Raw genomic sequence first — 27,947 nt, 5'->3', positions numbered from 1 at the left:
GTCTTACTAAAGACAGCACAAGAACTATCAAGGATTACACAGTCAGAAAGTCACACGAGTGTGAACATGGAACTAGATCACTTCAGGCATTTTCAACAAATGAAAGGGGAAAGGGAAGTGCCTTTTAAGACACCCCCATCTAGGTAGGGTTTAATAATGGAGACTGATTTTGCTGAAGTACCCTCCCTGCAAAGGTAGGTATGTTCCATCTTCCCTGCACCTTCCTGTAAAACCATCCTCCTCCACAGGTCCTTATTTAACAAGGATATCTGGGAAACTTTGTAGTAAAACATCCCAGGTAGCTTCAATTTATCCCACTCACACAGCTGGCACTCTAAAAAGCAAGGCTGGTCAGAACCCAGTTCAGTCTTGGAGATGAGTTCTGTACCTCGTTGAGAGGTGCTTAAGAGTTCGTTTCGCACTGAATTAATGAGATCCAAATACAGCATTCATGTGACAAGAGATAAACCAAGCTCATTTTTCAGAGGAGATCCCCAGCTTCAAGAGAAACTGACTTTTATCTACGCTGTTGGCAGATCTTTTGATAGGCACACTTCATCAACCCATAACATGCACGCCTTGGCTTCTGCCCTCCCACTGTGCACCACTCAGGCTCACCGTAATCGACATTTGTGACTGGATGTGCGGCTGATGCAGTATCTGTTCACAGTGTAGAAATAATCATGGTAGGGGACATCATGGGTCAGTACCTCAGCATCCACATGATAAGACTGTCCTTTCTGGCTCTGCTTATGCAGGATCTACCATAAAAGAAAATAAAAATAAGAAGGTATATTCATGGTACCACATTCTACCACCCCCCGCCCCTTGGCCTGAGTTCCTTAGGCTAGATCAACCAGCTCCAAGTGAAGTAGAGTAGGGAGAAAGCCTGAATAACCACAATAAAAAGCAGTTAAGAATGGAAAGTATAGATGGAGTGGGGAAAGAGAAGATGCCTCCTGGCAAAGCCAACACAGGCAGCAGCAGTACTTCCCTACTGCCATTTCAAGTACGAGATACAAGGCTGGCCACTGACTTATGACCACAGCTGCTCTTTGAGACTGGCCTATAAGACCTTTCCCAAAGCAGAATTACAGAGTGGTTGAGATTGGAAAGCACCTCTGGTGGTCATCTGGTCCAAGAACCCAGCTCAAGGAGGGCCATCTAGAGCTGGTTGCCCACGATCATGTCCAGATGGCTTTCCAATATCCCCAAGGAAGGAGAAGCATAGCCTGTTCTAGTGCTCCGTCACCCTCACAGTAAAAAAAGCATTTCCTGATGTTCAGAGGGAACCACCTGTGGTTTCAGTTTGTGCCCATTGCCTCTGGCCCTGTCACTGGGCACCACTGAAAGGTGTGGCCTTTGGTGGTGGAGGCCCAGCTAGGTCTTTGCACCCTCCATTCAGATACTTATATATATTGTAAGATCCCCCCCTTGAGTCTTCTCTTCTCCAGACTGAACAGTCCAAGCTCTCAGCTGTTTCTCACATGAGATCCCTCCAGTCCCTTAATCATCTTAGTGGCCCTTCACTGGACTCTTTCCATCCCTCCCTTGTACTGGGGAGCCTAGAAGTGGAGACTGAAAGCATTTCATTGCTTCTTCTCACCCCGCAATTCATAAGAGATGTTAACACTTTTTCCTCCCACAGACTTTGTCAGAGAAGTTTACAGCCATTTGTAAGGGTAGAAAGCCTCTCTGATTTCATCAGCATTTGCTCACTAATGACAGGGGCAGCATGCTACCCTTAGAGATACTACGTTTAAACTGCAGATCCACATGCAGCTCACTGAACTTTAATCCATGGTTAGATCTCTGACAGACTGTAGAGTTGACCTCTCCCTTGATTTAGAGGGCAAACAGACACACACGCAACACAGTACCTGCTTCTCAGTTGCAGTTGTGAACTTCCCACACAGCGGATTGTTAATTGTTACAGTGTATGTCAAAGTCCTCAACTGATTGCCACTGGAATCTCTATTCCAAGGGGTTGATACAGCATCTACAGAAGAAATTATGCAAAATCTCACATACAGATTACCTAAAAGGCATTATCTCTGCCCTTTCATATCTTAACAGTTTAAGAACAGTGGTGGGGAAACAGATAGAAAACTGATTCCAAATGGATGTGTTTTTTGCAGGAAAAAGGAAAATTGTAGTTCGCTGATGAACAAAGTGAGGCACTAAGTAGCCAAATGTGAGTCTACCAAAAGAGACTTGAGGGTGGGGAGAAGAGTAAGCCATGAAAAGAAAATATGTCATTTCCCATCTGCTTAAAGTTTAATAGATTCACTTAGCAGTATCAAAAAGCTTTTGCCACTTTGCCTTCCAAGCTGACACTGAATAAATATTACCCTTTTTGACTTAATTTTCTGTTCATATTCTCAGTGAATAAAATTTCTTCATCCAGAAAATTAAAGCCTGTGAGTATCGTTTAGGAGGATGCAATGATCTTGTCTGCGTGCCAGCTGTACACATTTCACTATTTCTGGGACACAAAGTAATCAGAAATGTCTGACAGAATGCATCAACTTTATAGCCTACCCAAAATTCAGGCATTAAGGCGCACTAAAATGAGGTTTTTACTCGAAACGTGACTGATCTACAGATACAACAGGCTAGCTTTAAATATTCTCTCTCATAGTGGAACTTTAAATCTTCAAAATTATTTTAAAGCAAGAAGAAACTTAAAATTCAACTTAGCCCTAATTTAACATTTCTCAGAGGTTGAAATTTTCAGGATAATTTGCAACATGGACAGGAGGGAGTAGAGTATATTACCTACTATACTCCTGGAACTGAGAAACCTCTGCATGAAGTGGGAATTGGTGAAAAGGATTTCAAACATCTTGTCTGCAGTGATGTGGAAAACTCTGTTGATAAAAAGTCTCCCATAGAGATCATTCTCAGAGACAGTCTCCTTCACAGCTAAGGAAAGGCAGAGAGATCAGGTTACAAAAAGACCAGTGTTATGAAGAAACTTTATAATATCCCAAGCTTTATTACAGCTCAAATCCTTCCCAAGCTTGCATCAGCATTTGTTCCTCACTCTCAGAAACCCAGTAATGATAGCAGCACATGATTTGGTAGGGAGGTTGTCTTCAGGAGCAGAGTCTAGAGTTGCTTTTCCAGCCCCTTCACCCGTTTCCCTGTACAAACGTAAATTGATAAATCAACATCACAAGGTCCCATCCCTTTAGTTTTGCCTTCACTATTCTACTAATCCTACAGGAAACATTGGGGAAGACAAAAAGTTACCATAATCTTCATTAGTATGTGTATCTATTGTATAAAGGACACATGCATAAGAAGTAGGACAGTGAAACCATACTAGTTTTCTTCTTACTTGTGGCAAGTTTCAGAATTCTGCTTTTAACGTCTCTAACGCTGGTACTGCCCACAGCATAAAGAGACCAGGTACAGACTCCCAAACAGATCCTCAAACTGTTCCTCCCTCCATACCTGTTTATAAGAGGAATGCAAGAGGTACCCTGCTCCATTTTGCAGTCCTGAAAAGCACACCAAGATGCTTAATCGCCCTTCCCTATTTCAAAACCACCAACAGGCGCCCAAGTGACATTCTGTGGCTGCAGCACCGATCTTTGCTATTTCTGCTTCTTGTTTGCTGCTGGCACGACTCAGCTTTGTGGTTGTCTCAGCCACTCTTCCAAGAGATAAGGGATAAAATTATCATCTTGGAGGGCAAGCAGTTTCCTATGCCAACCCCAACTCAATCTGCCTTATGCTTTAGAAACAAGTCCATCTTAAGCTGTAACTACCCAAAAACCAAAAGACCCACCCTCACACATCACTAAAACAAAACAAAGCCTGAAAGCAAATCTAGGGGAACACAAGGCAGAAGTCAGGATGCCTAACCTTTCAACTGATACAAATGAATGCTCAGAGCTAGCAAAGGTCAGTGCCAGCCACCAATGCAAAGGTAGCTTGAATATCAAGCTATAGTTCACAAGCTGCCTATAGGCTAAGGTTACAACACTTAAAACACTGCTTGGTAACAGTCAGTATTGATAAATGCAAATGCAGCAACTAACCACCACAACAGGCCCCAACGAAATCCAATTCTGACTCTGAGCAGACTTTGTCTCTAGTGCTGCCTCTAGCCTGCTAGAAGTCCCTGTTATACATCTGCCTCCAAAAAAGTTCTCTTTGACCTAATCAGGCTCCAGTGCAGGGCCCCAAAAAGTGAAGCATGAGTGCCATGTTTTTGTCATGCACAAGAGAAAGACTTCCTTCCCACATCATGGTCTGCTGATACAAGTCTATATAATTGCGAGGTGGGGCAGAAATCAAGCACACATTTTAAGAGTTATTTAACCAGCCAATATGCAGTCATTACATGCTAGAATACAGCTTCTGCTGTGCTGAAATGTTCTGGGGGAAGCCAGAAATTCAGCCTGGGTTTTCAGCTTATGTTCACTGTATTTCGTCTCAGAGTTGAACCTAATTCCAGTAAAATGCAGTCCAACTGAACTGTAAGTTTGACCTCAGCTAACAAGACCTCAACATTACAGACCTCTCCTTTCAGAGTGCACTCCCCACTTCCTCTCTTTCCTCAGAGACAGGAAGCCTCAGATGTTGATGTTGACATCCCCTTTGCCTACTGCACATCAGCTAACACACATGGAGTCAGGTACCAGCTAATTCAAACCTAGTTACTCTGATTGAGTCTTATTCAGAAGGACCTTGACATGCCCAAGGAATCTTCTACCACTTAAAAAAAATACAAAGGCCCAGACACATGATCAAGTCACCATGAATCAGATAAGCTTTGACAGCTATTTGTATATGTCTTGGCGAATACAAGATAATACAAGTTACCTTTGCCTCAGTGAGGCTTCGCTAAATGACGTAACATTATGTTCACCTCAAATGCCTGAGGACAGCTAATATGTTTCTGCTGATGTGAGGTAATTTGGTAAGCCACAGCAACTTATGATATGCTCAAAGCCCATGCATTATTACCTTAAGGTGCAGATCTTGCTACTAAGATGTTTTACTCTTCAAGCATGAAGCCTGTCCTTGCACTAAGTCTTAAGCAAGAGCATGCATGGGTCTATACAAAGTTTCATTTTAGTTGATTTACCTACACTATTTCTATCTAGTCATGTCTCTAATAAGGAATAGTCAATGAAGTGCCAAGTGCATCAGAGTATCTATTGAGAAATGTTTTTACTTACAGTCTCTCTCAGTTCTTGGAACAAACACAATTTAAAAAAATGGTGTTATCACACAAAGCAGTATTTTCAGAAAATCCAAACAGAAACTGGGTTGACATATCAGGCCCATCAGCCAATTTAGAGGCTAGGATTCAAGTAACTGTTTTCCAGAAAGCCTGGAAATCTTTCAGATGATAGGTCTGGAAAGTGCAAGTATGAATGCTGCTGTGAGTTCCACATCTGTGGAAGCAAGTCACTGCACACACCAAGAGCTTGACAAGCTTCAAGTCACTTCCCTCTGGGCTTCTCAGAGTTTATGTGTACAAATCCTAGATGAAGCAGTGAGCAGAAACAGTAGCATAGCACAGATAAGTGTACAGTATAAACACAATTTGAACAGAATAGAAAGCTTTAACAGCTCATCTCTGCTACAAATGAATATGCATGTTGGTCTACTCTTTTGTTTGTTTTAACTCCCACATGTAAACCTACCTGCCTTTTATCTCAATACTAGAGCAACATCAAGCATTTTACCTAGGAATGGCTTAGAAACACTGTTTATGACCAAAATGTTTTGTGCAGGTGTCTAGATATCAGTCTAACTCCTTAACTTTTAATGCTGTTCTAACCCCTCAGCAGCATGCAGTTATCAACCACTAACTCTCTTAGCCTGAACACATTTATAGATTAATTGGAGCTACTGCCTGATAAGAGAACATGAGATTATTCCGACTTTAAATTAGGATCCCTAGGGACCCAAAAATCCAGAAGCAAACACATTACACAGAGGGTCCTGGTTCAGCATGAAGACAGCAAGTCTGTTCCCTCCCCCACTACTGCCTTGCACTTCATAACGTCATTTTCATCACTGCAAGGTAAGCTGTGAAATAATGTTTGAATATAATACTGTTATGCAGCAGTGGTTGCAGGTTTGAAAACATCTTGAAAACAGTGCAAGAAAACACAGACAGAAAACTGAACGGGGGGAAGGGGCAGAAAAAAATTGTCCTTAAAATTCCCTTTAAGAGCCAACAGCTTGAAGTGAAACACACCACAATCAAATTAGGAAAGCTGAACCGATAAAAGCAGACGGTATCAAACAAATTAATAAAATGGCTGATTTTTCCACTCCATGGAGTTGGGGGAGGATCAGGAGGAAAAAAGTATATATGCAAATCTTGGCACTGTTGAGGATTTCTCTGCCACTGCAGACAGGGAAAATTGCACACTGCATGAAGAATATGCAGGTAGGAGCCTTTAACCAGATACACCTGAGATCAAGTAAATAAAACCAATTCCTAGAGTGAACATGTTCCAGATGCCATTTATTTAAAGACTGCAACAGCAATATTAACCATTATCATATCAAAGAGTCCTCCTATACTTTAAAATACTAAGTACAAAATTAACTTGAGGAGGTACTAAATACTGTGACAATGCTAGCTTTTTCCAGTTCACAAGATAAAAAAAAATGTGTGCCTTTTGCCTTTAGATAACCCAAGCATATATCCTCCAAACACCAATGCATCAAATAGCTAGTAGTTATATATTCAACAAAACACGTGCTTTCAGTTTTTTGATTAAAATGCCAACAAGACAACAGGGCTCCTCCTTCCTTACGTACATTGCATGTCCCAAATTTCATATCTTGGGGGGGGTGGGAACACTCAACAAAAAGACCCAAACAACAAACAGGTCTGAACTAATCTCAACCAGTCTGTATTTCAAATGTTTTCTGTCCCATATACCCCTACCTGCAAGAAAAGTCAAGCCACCACTGTATTCATCTCACATCACTACAGTGCAAGCAGTTATGCTCTCCTGCAGGCCACACATTTAGGGTGGTTATTAGTACAAATAGAAACATCACAGTAAGCCTGTCCAGTTGTGCAAGGAGATCAGAAATTTATGATGTCCCCATATACAGTAAAGCTTTCTAACAGAAAAGACTGTTTTCCAATTTCCTGCTTCCCCCTTCTTTAGGTATTTTAGGCTGCTGAACATTGTCACTGCATACAGAAACCCTACAAACAAAAGGGTCATTTGAGGAAATTCAGAAGCTCCTAGCTCTATTTTGGAAATGTATATTCTGTGCTTAAACTAAGATTTGTTTTCTGAAATTTGGAATCAAGTCTGCAGACAGTTTTTAGCTAAGCCAAAAGTTTGTCACGTCTCAAGATTTACACTCCAATTTTTGAAAGTCAACAAGAGCACCAAGCAGGTCAACAGGCCAGTGGCATGAAGTGAGTGCACACCCCCATCCCCGAGTAAGCCATTTAAGATTTGCTTAGGGCAAGGGAACTATTGTTGCTAAGGCTCCAGCATTCCAGCTTTGGGTGTCAGGTGAGCCCCGATTTGGAAAACAACAGTCTTGAGCTTGCCCCTCACCTTATTTGCCAGGACACCTCCATGGGCAGCCTAAGTATGAGCCAGAGGACATGAGAGATTAATCGCATGGGTAAACCTTTGCCATGCGAGAAAGCTACTTTCGTTTGCATGAAGGAATTCACCTTGTAAATGTAGGGGGCAACTGCAATAGAAAACAGACAGAGAAACAGAAGAAAAAAATTCTAATCATGAGGAAGGGAATCTGAGAGAAGAGATTAATGTTGTGGGACTAGAAAATCCTGCTCTAAATAAGGAAGACTAGTCTTGGGGGAGGGAGGAGAAATAAGAAAAGCAGTGGTTCTCTTTTGAAGAGACATCTCCAGTTTAATATGCTCTATTTACTCAACACCACTAATGCAGGGATGACAGGGAGTATTTACTGCTTTCATTTAGGCAAACAGCAGCATGAAAGACAACAGGACAATTTTCAATCAGTTTTGCTGGAGACCTTTGCCATAAGAAAAAATAAAATCCAGAGACAGAAGAGAGGTGTGATATTAAGATATCTTGCAGTTTTCCTGTCCTCTAAAACATTCAAAGGCCAAAACTTTCTACTGCTCTAAAAGATACACCTGTGATGGAGTAAACAATGTGTAAAGCTTGTTAAGTGTGTAGGAGTACAGCATAAACAGCAGGCTGTTCAAGCAGGTATATTCACAAAAACAATACAACCTCACATGCATGGAGCTGAATCTGAACTCAAGCAAACATAGGAGTAGTGTGGGTAAGCCAAAAAAAAAAGTTACTTGAATATAAAGTATATCCTCAGGCAACAATCAACTTGCAGGCAGTCAATTCAATCCATGACTTTGAAAGCTTTCCTGGACACCTCAGCGATCCCAACATAATGACACCTGCAAGCAGCTTCATTTGCCAACTGTGTTTGAAACCATGAGACACAAAGTTTTTCAGCCAGATTAAGAACTGGCCTCAACAACTGTTCTATTCCCACCAAGATGTGATGAAAGTATGTTACCTCTTTGCATTTGAAAGAAATATTCAGCTGCTACTGAGCACACTGCTACTGTTGAGCTTTTCTATCCTTCATTTGCACACCACCATACAACTCTGGAGCCAATCCAGGTTGTGCACACCTCGTTTTAAAGGCACTTACAGAGTCCAAGATTGGGATATTTAACAGAACATCCACCACAACTTCAGTGAGCTGTCTGAACAATTACTGCCCTTTAGCACAGAAAACTTCCCCACGGTAAGTGAAAAGCTCACGTTATAGAGCAAGAACTTCTCTGGGGCTACTGTGAGTCCACAGAACAAGCACCCACAGACCTCAGCACAAGCCTCACTGTCATACAACCCGGGTGGAAGCCACGATCTGGCCTATCTCCCCAGACATACAAAAACCACACGTACCAAAACCACTACAAGACATACAGCTACACTTTTCTCTTCTACGGTAAGAAGGGGAAAGGAAGTGCATAACAGCCAAGTTACAATGTCTACACTACTGTGGTATCCTAGTTTCTTCTCATCTTGTAGTAAGTAGGTAATGAGGTATGAGTTATGAGGACGGTATATTAGGATCCGTTAAGATAACTAACTCTGTTGGCACACAAAGTATAAGCTGCTCCAAGATACATGTTAAGGTTTTTCATCTTCAGACCAGATTCAGAATATGCAAAATATACTCCTGAAAGCTGAGAAGTTGTCTTCCCTGGACTTTCAGTGAGTTCCCCAGTTAACTCCAATCAATAGCATTGAACCTATATGCCTTAAGAAAGTGGAAGTGTAAAGAAGCGGTGGTGGGGAGAGTGAGGGAATCTTTCAGAAACTGGAGGACAGTCTGAAATGTTTCCCCTCATTTATCAAGAAGTAAAAACAAAGGAAAGAAAAATATTTGAAATACCTGTGAAAGCATGGAAGGTGAATCACCACCACCACATTGTCAAGAAAGTTGTGGGAGTTTTTTGTTTAAGCTGTTAGCAACTCTTTACCCACCCAAAGAAGAAAAAGCAAAATCACAATTTGCCTTCATTCTAAACACCTCAACAGGAACTTTTTCCTCCACAGAAACTGAGTAAGACTCAAAGATGTTTTTGCTGTAATTCTGGGAAACAAATGAGCAAACAAGTTTCATACGATCAGAAAGTTCTTTAACTTGCTCCACAAGTGAGATGGAACACCAGAGTCGGGTTGTCTTACAGATCTCAACTGTTAAAGAGATTTACCTTCTTCACTATCTGAGGCACTGCTCTTGTCTGGAAGATTTTCATTCTCATTCAGGTCTAAGGACTTTTCTAAAGACCTGCTCCTGACTAGCTTAACAGGTTTTCTTTCTGAAGATAGAAGAGGGCTTTTCTTTATTTGCTTCTCACTTGGGGACTCCTCCACCTGAAACAACCAAGAAAAAATTGCAATCAGTAATCACAGATGATTTAAAAGGGAGAGAAAGTTACTTTCAAAGAAGAAAGCCATAAAAAGGAAGCCCATATACAAGGAAGCCACAAGTTCTACCTACTCAATTACCACACTGTCAGGCAGTAATTTCTACCTTGTTCCCCTACCCCAACCAACCTCCCCCTTTATTTCAAACTTTCACTTTACCCTGTAACAAGGGACAGACTTACTTATCTGTACTGTCCTACCTACAGCTGCCTTAAAAGGGACAGTTTACTCCCCATCCGGGCCCCTTGCACCCACCTGCATGGTTTGGTCCCCTTCCCTGCACCAACGCTAGCATTTATAAATTCATTAACACAGATTATTTACTTTTTATCGATGAGGTTAGTTTTTCCCCCCCCACCAGTTTAGCAAGGGGGTCCTTTTTCAGCAGGATTAGATCATCCCAGTTATATATTTGAAAGGTGTTTTTATTTTGTAGGGCTCCATTACCCTTTGACAAAAACGGGGTTTAAAACACCGTCTAGAGCCACCCTACTTATAAAACATTACTTCTTGGCAACAAAGCAATGGAGTATCATTTGCCATCTCCAATATATAAGCAGGACAGCCCCCAAAACATCAGTCACTGAATCAATGATGCAGCTCTTAACCCTGAATTATAACAACTGGTGGCTAAGCTTATGTGCCCCTGTACACTTCAAGAAGTAATTTCTAGTGAAACCGTATGCCCAAGGTTTGTACATCTCAAAATGCCACTGAAAAAGCTTGGTTACTAGCTATGAATCATAGTTTTCATTCTAAACCCTTCCTCAATGCTCCCATCACCTCCAGTGGAATAGCTGGGATCAATAGTAGTACAGGCCCCCCATATACAGTAGTACATGGACCATACTAAATAAGATCAGGCCTCCTCAACTGAGTCGTTCCAATTAATCTGTAATACCATTATCCCTAAAGATTATTCAGCACTGACTCAAAAAAGCAAGAGCATCCACTGCTTGAATAGTCATAATGTACTTCCTGTACTACTTGGCTTTTTTCAAAATAAAGACCATCTACTATTTTGTGTAACTAAGGGCCATTAGTAGAAGGTGGGTGGCTGAAACACAGTGACAGGCATGAATGACTGCAGTATAAGCAGGCAAAAATAATTCCTCAAGGTCAAAAAAAAAAAAAAAAGACAGACTGCATCAGAAAAGCAGATTAATTAACAAATGCTCCTACTGAATAGGAGCTACCATGCCTGAGATTATACTCAATCACACAAGAGGAACTAGGACAGAACCAAGATCTCAATATCAAAAATATTCTACCAATACATATGGAAGGCAGAAAGGAGCTAGCTGCAGTTTAACAGTCTAAAAACTGACACAGATCCAGCACAAATTCAAGGAACTCTCATAGCATTTTTATGAAGATTGGGATTTGGTGAACGGCTGGAGCTACCACCACCAGCACAACAGCAGCCCCACTATGCCATATGCGGAGCAGGAAAGTCAGGCTTAAGTCAGAAGGCTAGAGCAACAGCTCCTACAAAAAAAAGCCTTTTATAACATCAGAGAGGAGGAAATTCATGTTGAGGCTTTTGGAATAACTCATCGACTGAAACACAGTTTTCTTGTTTCTTTTATTTTTTTTTTCCCCTAAAGAATAAAGATTTTAAGATCTGTCAGCTGGAACAAAAGATGCATAATTTCTTCCTTATGTATATTTATATCCTGAGTTAGCCCAGTACCGTTAAACTCCATGCCAAGGTTTTTCAGTTTAACCTGTGAACAGCAGGCTCCAGGACTGGAAGACTAAGATCTCCCTACAAGGGGTGGAAGGAAGGTGTTGGTTGATTCAGACAGGCAATAAGGTGATTCCCACATTGTGAACATGTGCCATGACTGCTGTTAACACACGGACTTTCTTTAATCAACTACAGACAGCTATCAACAGTATTTTTCCAAGACAGGCCAAGCACTACAGCCAATACCTCCATCATTTCAGATCTCCCCCTGAAGAGAGCTTTGGGACTTACTTTGCATATCAGAGCAGGACAGAAGGGGTTATGCCTGTTTCTGTCCAGTCTTCAGAAGGTAATTAAATGTGTTTTGTGTCATCAGCACCATGGTTTTTGATAAATACATTCTAAGCATTACTGCCTCCTCCTATTGCCCCCATGCTTCTACAACATACGCTGTAATCCTAGGGTTGTAGAAAGTGTGTCAACGTTTTTGAAAAGAGCCAAGCGACACACATAGCTGAACGCAATCATTATATGTTTTAGTTACACTGAACAGTAAGCTACATAGTTTAGTTACACATTTATCAAGACTGCACTTCTACACTGTAATTAAAGGACTTTTTAAAAGCAGTTTATTCAAGGGTGAATTCTAGCGTTTTTCCTTGCACACAAACCAAATCCCTAGGCATTACTGCCTACTAACATGCCCAGTCAGATTTAGCACCTGCAAGAGACACCTCTGGGTGTGGCACCCAGTAGGTAAACAAAACACTTTTCCAGGCAGAGCAATTATTTTTAAATGGCTTGTTCTTGTGCAAATAAGACTTACAAGTCCAAACCAAGGCTACCTGGGTAGCTTTTTAGTTATCCTAAAGAACCCAAATTCCAGCAGCATCCACAGGCCTCCCTTAGAGCTCTCCAAAAAAAAAAAAAATAAAAATCTTGTTTTATACTGCTAGGATTTCCATGAGGGATACCCATCATCTTGATTAACGAAGCTTTTAATATCTGACAAGCAAATACCAGTATTGTTTACTGGGTTTGAGTCTACAGCCCTTAGCTTGGATTTTGGCAAAACTATTTAAAGCCTGCTTAACCTCCAGATCAGTTTTAGCAAGTGACAAAAGTCAGAACATTTATATAGTAGTAAAAACTATTACAAGTGACTCTTTCCTTCTCTCCCCCAAAATTCTCCAAAGCAGAAACAGCAATTAGGTACCCAACCCTAGCAAACTTTATTAGAAACACTTCAGTGCTTTATCTGCTTTTCCAGAATCTTTCCCTTGGAGTATCAATCAAGAGAAAACGTCTGTAACCTTTCAGGAGTACAACTACACGCAGGAGTCCCAGCAACTGTGTTAGACACAGTGCACACCTCAGATGCCACTAATAACACGCTTGCCTTCCCAACCAGCCAAATAGATTTATGAATTCATACAACATCATAAGTGAGGAACCCATGCTCATTCAGTTGTATTAACCCAAGGCATTAAGGGAAAACTCATCTTTATTATATCAAGTGTGTTTTTTTCCTCCTTTCTTCTGAAACATTTCCACAAATCCAAATAAAAAAAGGTTTCATATATTCACAGCAGCAGATTAACTGACCTTTGAAAGCAAGGATAACACAGCATAACTACTGTCTAATAATCCTCATGTATAGGAGAGAGAGGTATAAGAGGAAATATATTTTAACAACAAATAGCACAAACAAGAAAGCACTGGAAGCGAACAAAGGCATTACTTTCATAAAGGTACGTGCATAAAAATGCACGTGGTCCCTAGGAAGGTGAATAAGACATGGTTAATTTTGGTTTTGCAGCTGGGAAGACCAAGGCATAGCCTTGGCATTCTAGCCAGGTTATGCAGCGAGTCAGTGCTAGGACATTGCTGAAACTCACACCAACAATATTCTCTTATATAGAAGTTCGTTCATTTCCAAATTAAAGGCATTCCTGAAACCTGAAGATATTAATCTTAAATTTCTGATGTGAAAGCCTTCTGGACTACCATGAATTCTCACAGCCTTCTTTAGAAATTACTATCCCCATGCATTACAGATACATGCTTACAGATATACAAGCTAAGCATACGTGCTTATCATTTACAAATAGTAAGAAAGGCTCTGTCAGCACTTACTCCCAGCAACGCGTGGCTATTGAGTGACTCTCCTTCTGTTTGAAGCGTGGGTTCCCGAACTAAACCAATCATTTTAGGTAGTTTTTCATCCCTTTCTCCGGAATCATCACAAATACTGGACCTGTCCAAAGCAAAAAGGAAGATACCTTTGGAGATAGTGCTGAAAAATCTGAGGAAGCTTCTCACGTGTGATTTTTACATTCAAACCATGGCTGTTCAGCTAATAGTAAAAACTACCAAGTCATTCTTCCCACATACAGCTCATTAATCTCTCAAGCCATTTTCCTCATCCTAGCCAGCTCTCAGAAGGTTCAGCTTCTGAACGTAAGGCTAATAAAACCAACCACTGGTGAATCAGAGAGAAAGTGAGTGCTGTGGGAAAAGAGGAAATAGATAGCTTAGAACAAATTTGGAAAGAAAATGTTTTAAGTTTGAGAAATTTTTTTTTCCTGCATCCTTTATTCCAGAGTTGCAAAGTAGTGCATTTTTTACAGAAAAACAAAAACAAACAAAACCCCAACACCCAGGAAGTATTTGATAGCACATCTTTTGAAGCTTGCAAGACTTTTTTTCCCCTATCAAACATACTCAGATAACACAGGATTGAAAAGAGACAAAAATGACCTTGTTCCATTTTGTAGAGCCATACTTATTTACATACAGATACAAAAATTAAAGCCCCATTATTACATTGACACTGGCACTTCATAAGTTAGTCTATATTTGTTCAAAAAAAAAATCAAGGCAATCGTTTAAAAAATCCACATACAGATAGATTATTCCATTTTCCTAATTCAAGCTGAGGACAACAAAAAAATAAGCTAAGACCTCAGACATCAGAAGAACAAAGCAAAACAAGCATTTCATTCTCTCAGAAGAGAGGAAAAAATGTCTGAACATCATATACAGCTCCATTCCATTCAGCCCTTCCATATTGTTGACGGGCATACAGATCCTAATTAGATATCATCATGAGAAAATGTTGCTCTTTAAGCTATCCTACTGATATCCCCAAGCAGATCCAGGGAGAACAGTGTCTTCCAATCTCCCTCCTTTAAGGGGCCTCAGCTGTGCTCCTCATATTTTAGACAACGAATACAAGTAAGTTTTTATGCATGCGCAGTTTATGCAGCTTGGTTCTTTGAATCCTTTTAGTGTAGACTTAACCTTCCTGGTAAGGCTACAGCATCACTTTGGAGGAAGGATTTCTAAAAAAGACACTGTTTCTCCCTGAGTATTTCAATAAGCTTTATAGCCTCTCCTTACCGAGGCTGCCCATTGTCTTCAGATGATGAGTGGAAGCTCTCCATCTCCTCGCTGTTCAGGCCCAGCTCAGAGCCATAGCTCTGGTGCACCAGCTGCCAGAATTCCTGCTTGGTCAGCCTCTGAAAGAAAGCAAACTAGTCAAGAACTACAGCATGGGATAGTAAGGCATAGGAGGTAAAACAGTAAGAAGTTTGAGTTACGCCACAGCCTTTAACCTCAATTCTGACAAGGACTGAAAGTGTTTAGGTATCACATTTCAAGATTGGATTTCAGCATTTTGGGGAACTGTACTCCCACCTACTCCATATTCCCAACCCATCGCTGTTCAACCAATAACATCAGACATGAGAAAAATTGTTATTTCAAGAAAACACACACTTGTAGCCACTACTTGCTTCTTCATGTAGACCAGTGTTTTCACAGATATCTTCAACGTAGCTCCCTCCTGAATTTCACTCGATACTGTAGAACACCAGTAACTAGTAGACAGCCAGGGACTCCCTCTTTGATCTTGGACAAACTGCTTAATAGATACATGCCTGTTTCCTCAGGATGCTCAGGGCGCTTTACAAATGGTGACAGGCTAGCGTTTCAGTCACTACAGACAGCGGTGTCTGGGTCAGCCAACTGCCCGCTTTGCCAAGGTGGGACAGGGGTCCTTGCTTTGGAACTGCACTAGACACCCCCCCTCCCTTTACGTGAAATAGTTGCTTTTGTTCAGTAATAGAAGTTACCTTCACTCATCACTAGCTACTCCTCTCTTTCTCTACAACCTCTCTGCCCTGCTCCATGAATTCTCATGGAATACATTTAATGTATCCTCTACGAGGATACATTTAAGTTTTCTCAGATCATCAGGAAAGTCAGGAAGTGAAAGCAGCATGACAAACTGATACCAGCAACGTAAGCAGCTAGTTTCAAAGTCCACTTCAGCTGTAAAGGGGGAAGAAGAAAAAAAAAAAACGTGCCTCAGCCACAATCCATATTGATCAAGGGAACAGAGCTATGCTAATGAGGTGGTAACACAAGCACTGCTTACTATTTGCATGAAATGATCACACTAAATACCCATGCATTATTTAAAGCGCTTTCTTTTAAACGATCCCCTCCACCTCCTTGCTCCACCTGTGGAGTGTTACACTACCCGCAGCTCCAGACAGACATAAGCGAGCTGACTCACAAGCAGCAATGCAAACGCGCACCCATGTACACCCTCGGCGCTCCCCGCTCCGGGGCCGCCCTCCCCGCCCACCCGCCCCCCGAGCCCCGTCCCCCCGCACCGCGACAAACCTGGCGCTCGCGGGACAGCCCCGGCCTCGCCGGGCGCCGCCGCCGCCGCGCTCCCACTTCCTGCCGGGCGGCGGGGCCCGGCACGGCACGGCCCGGCCCGGCCCGCCCGGGGCCGCACCCCCCCGCCGCCCGCCCGCCTTCCCCGGCGGCCCACGGGCGTCCCTCCGCACCCTCGCCCTCCATGCGGCACCCCCGCCTTGCATCGCAAGGGAACCCCCCCCAAAACAGGGGGAAAGCGTGCGAGGGTCAGGACAACCCCAGGCCAGCTCAGGAGGCGGCTGTCCCCAACTCGCTCTCTCCGACTGGGGTTTCGCCCCTCGGGTGTTTTCCGACACAAGAAGGTTTCAGGCATTTCAGCAAGCGGCTGGCACAAGCATCCTATTGGCAAAGATCAGTTACAAGGTACTTGAACCTAACGAGGACAAAGTAAACATTAAAACGCAGGACAAGCACATATAAAGCAAGGGTCATAACTGCTAATGCCAGCCTCCCTCTGCCACGGGGGTTTGCTCAGCAGAGCTACGCAGTGCACGCGTTAGCATCGACACACACCTGCCTCACTTTCCCCAGGCATGCTGTACTTAGGAGCAGTAAACTCACAACCACAAACAACTACCTACAGCTGTTTTCATTAAATGGCTAAAAACAAGAGTAGGCATTTCACCTCAGTCATATTTTGAAACCATGTGTCTTGAGACAGCACACCTTTCAACCAGAAATTAAAGGACAGAAACAAAGCCACTTTCACTTCTACTGCCCGATATTGCCAGTGCCTTTATTTCCAGTCATAAGAAAATAGCTAGGAAATAGCTCATGTTGCTAATTAAATTCACTAGCATGTTTGGCACCAGTCTGTGGGCAAATTGGACTGCCCTTGCACAGAGGGCTCAATGGCTTGAGGGAAGCAGGGGAACTAAGCTACGCATTTCAGGAATCTATAAAGCTGTTTCCGCTGGTTTTGTGAAGTCAGTGTTACCAACTTCTGCTTCTAAAACAGGATTCTTGCACACTGCTCAACTATTCCTAGCTGAGCTAGATATAACAAGTTGTTAATGGTCACAGCCCAAGATCAAACCAGACTTGCTTTATTGTATCAGAAAGGATTAGTTCTGAAGGCAAAGGGCACAAATTTTCTGGGTTAGACTTCTGCATCTGAGAGGATGGTTTGAGGAACCCTGAAGCTTGAAAGGCTGAATCTAAACATGAATTACTTTGCCATCCCAAGGTGATGGTCTGTGCTGCGTTTTTCCTCAGTTCTCTTTGTAAACAAAAACAAAGGCTACAAGAATCAGCAAGTACTTTTTTGTCTTTTCAATCGGGAGCATAAACATCAGCACTCTGTTTCACACTAGACAAAGTGGTGGCATGGCACAAGCAATAATGCAGAATACCCCTGACGTAAGCAAAACCACTTTCACACACTATGGACAGATGCAGAAATAAGAACAAGACACTCTGTACAGGTTTACTCCAGAGACAACTGCCCACCACAACCCACACTCCCACCAGGCAACTCTGACGTGGAATTCTGTATGATCGCTTGTTTGCGAGGGAATACAGAGAACTCTCCCCCCAGCTGCCCAAACACAAAGGTCAGAATCAACCCAAGCCCTCTTTAATCTCTAAAACAACCCTCATTGTGCACAAAGGTGCAAACAAGCATTTCTTTTTCACAACCTTCCCTAACAAGCTGCCAGGGAAAGTAGAACTGCTGTCCTGGTAGATGTTTGTCACAACAACTGCACAGAATTTCTGATGAGCTGGGGTTCTCACACCTCTAGACTTACCTACTACAATACCTCTGGAGACAGGTGCAAATCTCTACCCAGCAAAGTATAAGAACAACAGGAAAATAAATCCAACTCTAAGGAAGAGGACTCATGGGAATTGAGACTGATTAAGTTAAGACCTTGTTCCATTAGAAATAAGGAGCACTCTGTTTGTTCAGGATTTGAATGACCTGCCTAATTAGATTTTAATTTGTTCCTTCTCCCTTAAACTGGAAGGATATTTGACACCCACAAACTTCAGGAAAATAAACAAAAAGTACAAATGGCATTGCTCTGTTATCAGTAGCAGCCATTAGTAAACTTGTTTTATCAATCTGGAAAGTCTGTTGCAAAACAGGAATGTTGGCTGATTTTATAAACTGATGTATTATTGAAAGCCTCAGTGGATGGGGAAGCAGCTATCTGTTTTATCAAGACTGGTGTCATATCTCTTCCAGACCTACATTAATGACTATTTTCCATGATGCTTCCCCTTTGACCAGGAGCATTTAAAAGACAATGGCAAGGCAAAAGCCTAAGAGACTCACTCTGAGCACATTTTGCAATAGGAATAGAAAAAAAGTCAAGATTTCCTTGAAAGAAAAAAGTCTTCACATTTACATTAAAAAAAAATAGACTAAGAAAGGACCATCTTAAGAGGAAGGCACCCACTAGTTCCCAGAGGAGCCAAAGTTAAAGGGTGCTAAATGCACAGTATAGGACTCTGGGCAAGATCTGAAGAAGCAGCTATGAGCTAGAGTTGCAATTACTCAGCTAAGGGGACCAGCAGTCCTATCAGAACAGTGACACAAAGTTGCGGGAGAGCATCCTGATGGACTAAGTAAGCTTAGGCATGGAACGGCATATAACCATTTACTGTTTCTTACACAGTGCAAGGTAAGCAACAAGTAATTTCTAATAGAAAGGCAAACTTTACAGAAGACTACTTGTTCAACTGTCTAGGTCACGCGATACTTATGAAGTACAAGGCAGAACGGCCACAAGATGGAGATCTGGGAAAGGGCATACTGACCCTACTGCAAGAGGGTGAAAGCTTAAAGTATATCAGGTAAAGCAGATAAGTAACTCTGAAGAGGTGAGACCTTGTAACGCAAAGTTATGCCCAGGAAGCATTGAAGATGCCAGAGCCAGTGACAGAAAGTGACCTCTGCACAAACACGATTTGAAGCAAATGCAATTCCGATCCCCTGCACCCATATCCTAAAAATTTGGGAGTATCTACCATCAGGTGGCGCAAATCAGCACTATGAAAGCCACATTCACAGTTATACTTGGATGTCATCTCCAGGTCTAGCAGATGTACTCCAGATAATTAAAGTATCCATAGTCTTTAAAATACTTCGCTATTTGCAGAGGAAACATTAAAACCAACTCCTTTTGAAACTGGTTCCAGAATGAGATTTGTTTTTTTGGTTACAAGCCTTAAATTCTGACAGGATCCCTTTGACCACAGGAGCCCAGTAACACCAGGCTTCACGTACTCAGGGCGCTGCATACCATGCCAGAGCCTCAGACATATGAGATGTCTTTCAAATGTATGCTGTCCCTGCCATGGGCAAGGGTGGGGAAAAAGCAGTAAAACTGCTTGGATGCACCAAGGGCTTTCTTTTAGCAACAAACCAACGGAGAGCTGTCATTGTAGCAGAGTCAGTGGACCCATCTCTAGCAACATCCATTTCTACTTCCACCTCCTCAGTGCCCCCTCTATAGCTTGATCTAGTTTGGTTCAGAAGTAAAGAATCATAAAGGAGGCCGAGATTTGATTCAAACTCCTTCTGTCTGAGAATCAGAAGTCACCGCTACATTGCAGAAGCAGGAACTTAACCTAACAGACATCCTGTTTCAAAAAGTAGCTGCAAACATACCACATTAAGAGCCCTGCATACACCTCATGGCAATGTTCTATTTTATAACTGAGAACTCCAGGCACAAATTCACATAACAGACTTCTTTCTTTCAACATACTTCAGTGAGGATGCAAAAAAGCTAATAACAAGTTTAGATACAAAAAGTACAAGAGAATTCCCAAGGTACTCAGATGCACTGGTCCCTACAACCTGCTGGCTTAATTCATCTCATTTTGCATGAAGTCCATGCCCTTCTATGTTCAGATCTATCCTTTTGTTGCTGCTCTGAAGAGAAAAATTGTTCCTAATGTGACACTTTCAGTGGCAAGGAGTAGAAACACATGGGAAAAAACTAATACTGAATGGCACAGAGCTTGTTGCTTCTGGTCCAGCGCCCATACATTCATTGTCCAGCACCACAAAACAATCAACTTTGATCAGCCTAGAGAAGAGGCTGAAGGCAGACCTCATCACAGTCTGCAGCTTCCTCACAAGGGGAGGAGGAGGGGCAGACGCTGATCTCTTCTCTCTAGTTACTGATGATAGGACCCAAGGGAATGGCTGGAAGATGTGCCAGGGGAGGTTTAGGTTGGATATTAGGAAAAGGTTCTTCACCCTGAGGCTGGTGGAGCACTGGAACAGGCCCCCCAGGGAGGCAGTCACGGTACCAAGCCTGACACTATTCAAGAAGCACTTGGACAATACCCTCAGAGATATGGTGTAAATTTGGGGTTGTCCTGTGCAGGGACAGGAGTTGGACTTGATGATCCTTGTGGGTCCCTTCCAACTCAGGACATTCTATGATTCTATGAACTAAGTCAGTTACCATTCCTGACAAACTTTGCCTAACAAAAGAAAACAAGATTAGTTCCAGTTGTACATTCCAGTCAAAAGATGACACTGTACAGGTTTTTACAGTGCTACTGATGGATTGAAGACAAGATGGTTATGATGTTATGGGCAAATAGTGTTTGTATAAAGGATATTTGCAGAAGACATTAGTTTTGTCTTAAAAGGCACTTTACTTCATTTTCAGCTTTTGTTTGATAAAATGCCTCTAGTCTACCCTAAAATTCATCTAAAAAAACTTGTGTGGGTACTATATATAAGTAGTACAACAGCTTTAAGCCTTTGGGGACCATTGTAATGCAGAGTTATATATGGATATCTCAGTGTTCAATTGCAACTGTTTTGAAATATTTAAGCAACAAGAGCCATAACAGGAAGGAATTGGTTTACATAAACTGCATTACTTACAGTGATGTTCTGCAAAAGTGTCAGTACATTTTTAGAAAGATTAGCTTAAGCGTCCATAAATTGCAATATAAATCAAGCTAACTAGCAGAGGTTGCCAAAATACACTTCCATATCATACAGCCTGGCTTTGTTGCATTTATTCAAGGTCAAGGGAGCTGTAATGAGTTGGTTGGCAAAGGTTCAGCTAACTTATCTGAGAAGGTGACTTTTGGCTTTTTCCTTGACAAGAAAAAAAAGCTTTCACTAAAAAGAAAAAATGCGTCTTGCCTTTTTGGTCGCAAATTAGCCATAGAAAGTGTGAAGCATATGAATGCCAGTTTAGTAATATCTGTTTGAGTTGGTAGTGAAGAGAAGCATGCAACCTATCTTCAAAGACAAAATGCCCCATCAACAGCAAGGTAGTAGATGGCAGCATGAGAAGGAAAGGAGGAAAAGTTTATCTGGGATCTAAAGTACAAAGAGATGAAGGGAACGTCAGATTAGAATTCTGTGTAAGAAAGGAAACGCTAACTTCTTAAGCAAAGTCTCTGATCCTCCAAAGTTGCATGTCCTTACATTAGAAAAAGATTATTTTGTTACTTAGCCACAGGTACTGGCACTTACAAGCTTACCTTATCCAGCAACACATTCTGCCATAAACGAAAGATACTGAGGTAGCTTCTGTCTCTTGCACTGAATGACGTGAAGAAAAACTGCAGGGAAAAAAAAGGTGCAAAGAGCTCACTTGTAGGTATTTTCAAGAAAACCAGAATGCTTTCTTGTATCTTGAATATCCTAAGTTTTTCAGCAATGGCATGCTCGTCTCACTCAAACCTGGGCTCATACTCCTCACAGTCCATACTTTTTATCACTTTTAATAAGCAAGAGTTAGTTCCCCAATACCCACATAATATATAAAGACACTTGCTCTTCCGGGCATCCAGTCACAATCTTTTGTACCTTTGGCATAAAGGAAGAGCTCCCCCTCAATTAAATACACAGTTACATCTTCCTCCCACTTCCAAACAGGAGGTGGAACAAGTCAGAGATGCATATGCCTATTTCTAACAGGCTACAGCCCTTTCCATTCTTCTGCCACATATTACTTTTACTGATCTTTTCACATGAGAAGATGTGAAATTAAAATAATTAAAATAGGAAATCAAATTAGATGCATCACTTGTAGTATTAAAATCTTTCCCACTAGGATTGCAGAATCCCAGGGATTGGGAGGGACCTCTAGAGATCATCTGAAAGTTTGTTTAGCAGTGAAAGAGGTTTATCTTCCTTGATGATCAAAGATAGCATTTAATAAATAGAGAGGGAACAGCCAAATATGAGGAATCGCAGTCCCTTCACAAACAGCAGCTCCAGATTCACCCTGGAAAGCTATTACCTGTATTCAGCCAAGAATTACTATTTTCAAGGCATTTACAGAAGTATCATGAAGTGTGTTGCACATAAGAACATTCTGCATAATGTTTTGCAGTATTTCCAAATACACACCCAAAAAACTACTTTTCCCAGAACATAAAGCTGCATATTCTATGGGTAGGTTTTTCCATGACTTGAAACCCATGATATCACAGTCCTTTTGTTTTCAGCAGTTTTCTTCCAGGGCCACTCTAAATCCAGTGAGATCACAAAATATCAAACTGAAGGATACACATTCTGAATTCAGGCCCTGAACTTTTAGTTTTCAAATAGCCTTCGAGAACCAGTGGGACAAAAATTCTCTTACTTTCTGGTTACTGCATCACACTAATAGGGGATTCTGCAATGAAATGAAAGATGAATTATCAAGCCAATGCACACAGGGATCAAACCACCAAGTCCATCTTCTAATCGCATTTAAAGATTTGACAGGGAAGCTAGTAATACAAATTTAATTCTACAACAAGTGCTCTGCCCCAGACACTATCATTAAAAAAAACAAACCCAAATATACTTCAATACAGATTTCACCTTCTCTCCTTTTGTCGCTATCTGTATGGCATTTGGAATGAGCCGAGCAGTCTTCTCCTTTGTCATGAAAGTGATATCCTTCAAGGCAATAGAAATCTAAGCAGAAACAGATTTCATGAGACATATTAGAAATAAGTGTTAAGACTAAAAATTTACGAAGTCACAGAACGTGCCAGAGGAACTCAAACTAACCCCAAACCCCAGGATGCAGTTCAGTTGAGATCATAAAGACAATTACTATCTCTACTTGCCTATCTTAACTGCAAGCATTCCAAAGATGACTTAAGATGACTTAAGAGTAACTTCCTCTTCTTTCATGCTAGGACTAGGGAAGCAAGTAGTTCTTTCTTCTTTCCTTCCACTCCTCCAGCAACACTTGATGATCAAGGGCACAATCTCAGACACATACAAACCACAGACCTGAAAGCCAATCCCAATTGGTACACTATACGTAAGGCAGGACATAGATCAGATAACAGACTACCTTGTCTATGTCATCTCACAGAAGTTTGCAGTCTAGTCCATTTTCACAGAGGTTTATTTGCAGTCCAGACACTTCAAAGAAATCTTCCTGCTGTGTGTGTTTGCCTTGCATATTAATACTTGAAATGTTTCTGTTTAGAAGAGCATGGTCCGATTGGCTGCAACAAGCCATTTCCACTCAGGCTACCCCCTTTCCATTGAAGATATGGCTGTGCTGCTGTTCAGCTTAGAGTAAGAACATATAGCTGGATCTTGCTTCTCCCTGTGTGTGCAGAAGGTCCTCCACTTATTCTGTCTACATCAACACAGACTGCTAAGCAGATCCCAAAACTTGGCTCTACCGCTGTAGGTGATGAGCTGGGATTGCCTTAAGATATTGCTTAAGATATCACTCTGCTAGCAAAGCAGGAAAAAGATACCAGGAGGTATGCTGCTTTGGCTGAACATCAGTCTTTGAACAGTTTATATATTCAAGGGTGTCACCTCAAAGGGAATTTTTTTTTTTTTTGATCTCAAGTCTACGATAAGGAACATTCCATCATCAAATCCATCTGATGAAATTAAGCTTGGTTTTCAGTCAAGACAAAGAGGGGCTGCAGAAATGCTTACGTACATGGGCTATTTGTACTTCAGAGTACACAGAGTAGAACTTAAGATGTTAAGGTATGCGCAGTCTCACTGCCACAGAACATTTTGACACGTCTCCACCAGCTATTAACTAGGTTATCTTTCCTTTCTCATTCACTGCCTCATGCTATTTCTACAGCAGATAGAACAACCGCTTGAATGAGAAATTTCAACTCATTAACGTAATTTGACAGAAATAGAGGGCCAACATGTCATGAATATCTACTTTTGCTCACACTGTTCAGAAGCTACATACCACAATATGAGAACTTGCAGAGGTCATTTATAGATTCTCTTCAGCTATTCTTAGATGCTGTTATTTACATGTGAGACTAAACCAAGTTAAGGTTCAGTACTGGAGAGTTCTTGAACAGGGCAACACCATGTACTGTATCATGCTCCTGGTCTTACAGGAGAACGTTACATGTTGCATCTCTTTATAGAGCAACTCTTCTTGGTAAGGAGAGGCAGAGAATCATCCAGAAATGTAAAGAATCAACTTTAGTCCTGAACTCCTTTCTATCCTGAATGACTGACTGAGCAGTCTTACTTCAGCATTCAGATGTCTCCATTGCTACTCCCACTTTACAGAGAAATAGATCTGCATTTCTACTCAGGGATGCAGGCTGTTTCTTTCAGCACAGTTACTAGCATGAGATTGACAGGATAAGATTTGTTGGAGGGACTCTCACATCCTGATAGTACAGGACAAAGAAGAGGTGGGATTCAAACGAGCTAAGAGATCTTACTGTGGTCTCCCATCGGAAAATGTTGCTGTGGAAACAAAGCCAGTTTTCAGAGAGATACAAGCGTCCTTGCAGCAGGATATCCTTCTGGAGTGCACAGGCGTAATCTATGCATAGAGAACAAGAGCAAATTTACTCACTTATTGCAGCTCAGTTGACCCAAACTTAACTTAAAATGAGATAAGGTACTACAGTACAATTAAAACGCTATTCCTTTCACTCTTCAAAAGTCTGTGATGGCAGACTTGTACTGGGTTGTGTCCAGACCATTGTTCTGGGAACACCCCAATGCCAGAGCTGATGGAAGCATCTGCCTGAAGACAGCATTCCACGTATCGACCCTCTGCACATTATCCTATGTTTTCAGAGAAGATGTATCAGGCAAGATCAGGAATATATGGGAGAAGTATTCATAAGTCAAACTTCAAAGCACCTAAACAACAGAATACAGAAACATTTTATAGTATAACAGATTATACTGTCAACTCCTACATAACGGTAGTTCATAGTTATAGTGAGATAATCGTTTTCTACTAAACAGATCCTATCACTAGCTAAAACTATCTAGAGTGAGACATTAAACAGCAGCCTGAAGCTATCCAGTTCTTCAGGCAGAGGATATTTTCAGAAGCTGACTGTCGTTTTTATTTTGATACTGCCTCTGGCTGCAACATCCCTACTGAGAAACAGATTTAATCTAGAATGCAACTACTCACCATCAGACACCTGCTAATTAAGAACACAAGCAGAGGATTTGGTTGCACTTTTTAAAAACCTCTTTGAGAGAACTTTCATCATTTCAGAGCCTGAAGATTCAAACAAGAGGAATTTTCAGAAGCACTACTGCTAGAAAGTTAAGGCAGGCAGACCCCTTTTGGAAGCTCCAACCTACACAAGGCTACCTTATGTATAGAAAATACCTAGAATGTACCTATTCATGCAGGATGTTAATGATTTTAACAAAACACTGAAACCTCTGAAGTTACTTTGAAAAGCATTTATCTGGTATTGTCTAAACCAGAATTTTGATTTTGTGTACAACAGGAAGATGAATACAGTTCTTACTGAAGTACCAAGAGGTTCAGGAGTCTCTCACCATCGTAACTTCAAGGTAAGCCTGCACCTACAGAAGCTTTTATTATGATTTTTAAAATTCTCTTGGGTTTTCCCCTCAAATAATCAAGTGGAAATAAAGTTTCTTGCAACAAGCTTAAGGCATGTATACAAGCCCTTGGAGGCATAACTGTAAGGAGAATTACATAAACTTAAAGAAATACAAACCAGTAAGTTGTAACTGCATGTTTAAAGATAAGTCAGATGCCAAAATGCTGGGAAAGGAGGGAGAGGGAAGGCATCAGGAGTTTGAGGTTAAGGACTAGTGGAAAGCATTACCAGGAAGTTTGCATCCAACTTCCATGTTTAGGGGAGGGAGAGGGATTTAGACCTATAAATACTGGAGCACTGAGGAAGTCATGAGCAACACCATGACCTATCTAAACAAAAGCAAATATCAAAACAAAATGGAGGAGATTAACATTTCCTCTTCTAAGTTTTCAGATCCAGTAACTTAAGATGCTGCTTGTAAACATTTTCAGACAAATTAAAGTTAGCGGCACTCCTTTAAACTCCTATGTCAAAAGTCTAAGATATTTCTCTTTCATTATAAGAAAAGAATCACATTTCATATGATCTTTATGTACAGTGCTCATTACGGTAGAATAGTTGCCTTTTTTTTAACAGCTAAGTTCAGAACAGGAGCAGTTACAGTTCTTTTGCAAAGCAGCAAGTAGTTGCTTCTTTGAGCACTGCAAAGTCTGTGATAAGTTTCTTTGCATCAAGCAAAAGAGCAGCTCTTTGCTTGGAGGATGGAAAAAGTCCTTCCAAAGGAGCACTGCTTTTTATGGGGTAAAAAAAAGGTATATAAAATAATTAATTTGCTTCTGATGGAACAGGTGCTACACTGTTGGGATTAACCCATTATTAAATCTTTCTTCAAGTCCTTGGCAGTCTGTTCATTGAAACTGTGCTTCAGTTTGCTCCATGGCTTTCTAAATCAATCCTGTGTAAGGAGAAACATCAAACCAACACTTTGAAGTAACATCCTTTTCTTCTGTTTTACTTCTGTAGCGAACTCAAGTATTTTAAAAACGCAGAAGGCATTTCAGACAACTGCCTCCTTCTGAGTATAGAAAAAGACATAGGGATTTAACTCTCTGCAAGTGAAAGCTCTAATTTCTCTTCCATTAACCTGGAAGGAACTGAGCGTGCTGCAAGCATATACTGACAGCCTCTCAATATTCACTTTAAGGGTTGCATAAGATGAGACTTGAACTTTAAACAGTTACACTGCCACTTTTGTATAAAAATAACACCCAATTCTTGAACAGTACGTTTGTCACACAGCGCTGAGGCAGTGCAGGCAGGCTTACTTGAAAGGCAAGTGATAAAAGAGGGAATAAGGTACATCACTGCATGCAAAGGAGGCAGGGTTATACACTTGCCTTCTTTGGATTTTGCAGTGGAACAAAACAGGGAGTCAGAGCTCAAAGGGAACATTTCAGTGCTAAGAAGTTATGCACCATACTTTGATATTCTCTGCCACTTGCTTCGCTCCCCTCCCACCTCATGCACTTATCAACTCTGCTCTTCCAGCTGAGCTGTACTACTATGCCTACACCCATGTCATCAGCCTATGGATAAGGATAAGCTAACCTGGTTACACTGGGCTGTGAAAAACCTCCGCTCAAGGCATGAGCCAACCCAGAACAGGTTTGCACAGCACCACAACAGATAACATACTTAATGCTCAGTGCTAGCCTGCTAGCCTGAGCAGTAGTACAACGGCACAGACCAGCTTGTGGCATAAGACGTTTTTATCTGCCCTCAGTATACGATGTTGACAAATG

General features: G+C 41.5%; 1 protein-coding gene across 5 annotated transcripts in view; it reads right to left on the bottom strand.

The window, feature by feature from the left end:
* The window catches only part of GRAMD1C (GRAM domain containing 1C), a 55,470-nt gene that overhangs the window by 7,055 nt on the left and 20,468 nt on the right, over positions 1-27,947 (bottom strand). For 4 of the 5 annotated variants that reach the window (XM_075106434.1, XM_075106424.1, XM_075106451.1 and 1 more), the window contains 9 exons: positions 25,045-25,148; positions 23,186-23,281; positions 21,853-21,933; positions 15,058-15,176; positions 13,792-13,912; positions 9,749-9,911; positions 2,779-2,925; positions 1,881-1,999; positions 619-761 (listed from right to left, as the gene is read on the bottom strand). In XM_075106434.1, coding sequence (XP_074962535.1) covers positions 619-761; positions 1,881-1,999; positions 2,779-2,925; positions 9,749-9,911; positions 13,792-13,912; positions 15,058-15,176; positions 21,853-21,933; positions 23,186-23,281; positions 25,045-25,148 — 1,093 coding nt within the window. Of the gene's footprint in view, positions 1-618; positions 762-1,880; positions 2,000-2,778; positions 2,926-9,748; positions 9,912-13,791; positions 13,913-15,057; positions 15,177-16,347; positions 16,546-21,852; positions 21,934-23,185; positions 23,282-25,044; positions 25,149-27,947 lie in introns of those variants that run through there. The other variant, XM_075106460.1, reaches the window with a different exon arrangement.

Source organism: Phalacrocorax aristotelis, chromosome 1 (assembly GCF_949628215.1).
Source record: "Phalacrocorax aristotelis chromosome 1, bGulAri2.1, whole genome shotgun sequence".
Taxonomy (NCBI): domain Eukaryota; kingdom Metazoa; phylum Chordata; class Aves; order Suliformes; family Phalacrocoracidae; genus Phalacrocorax; species Phalacrocorax aristotelis.
The sequence above is the reverse complement of the archived record's forward strand: the minus strand, read 5'-3'. Positions and strand labels throughout refer to the sequence as shown.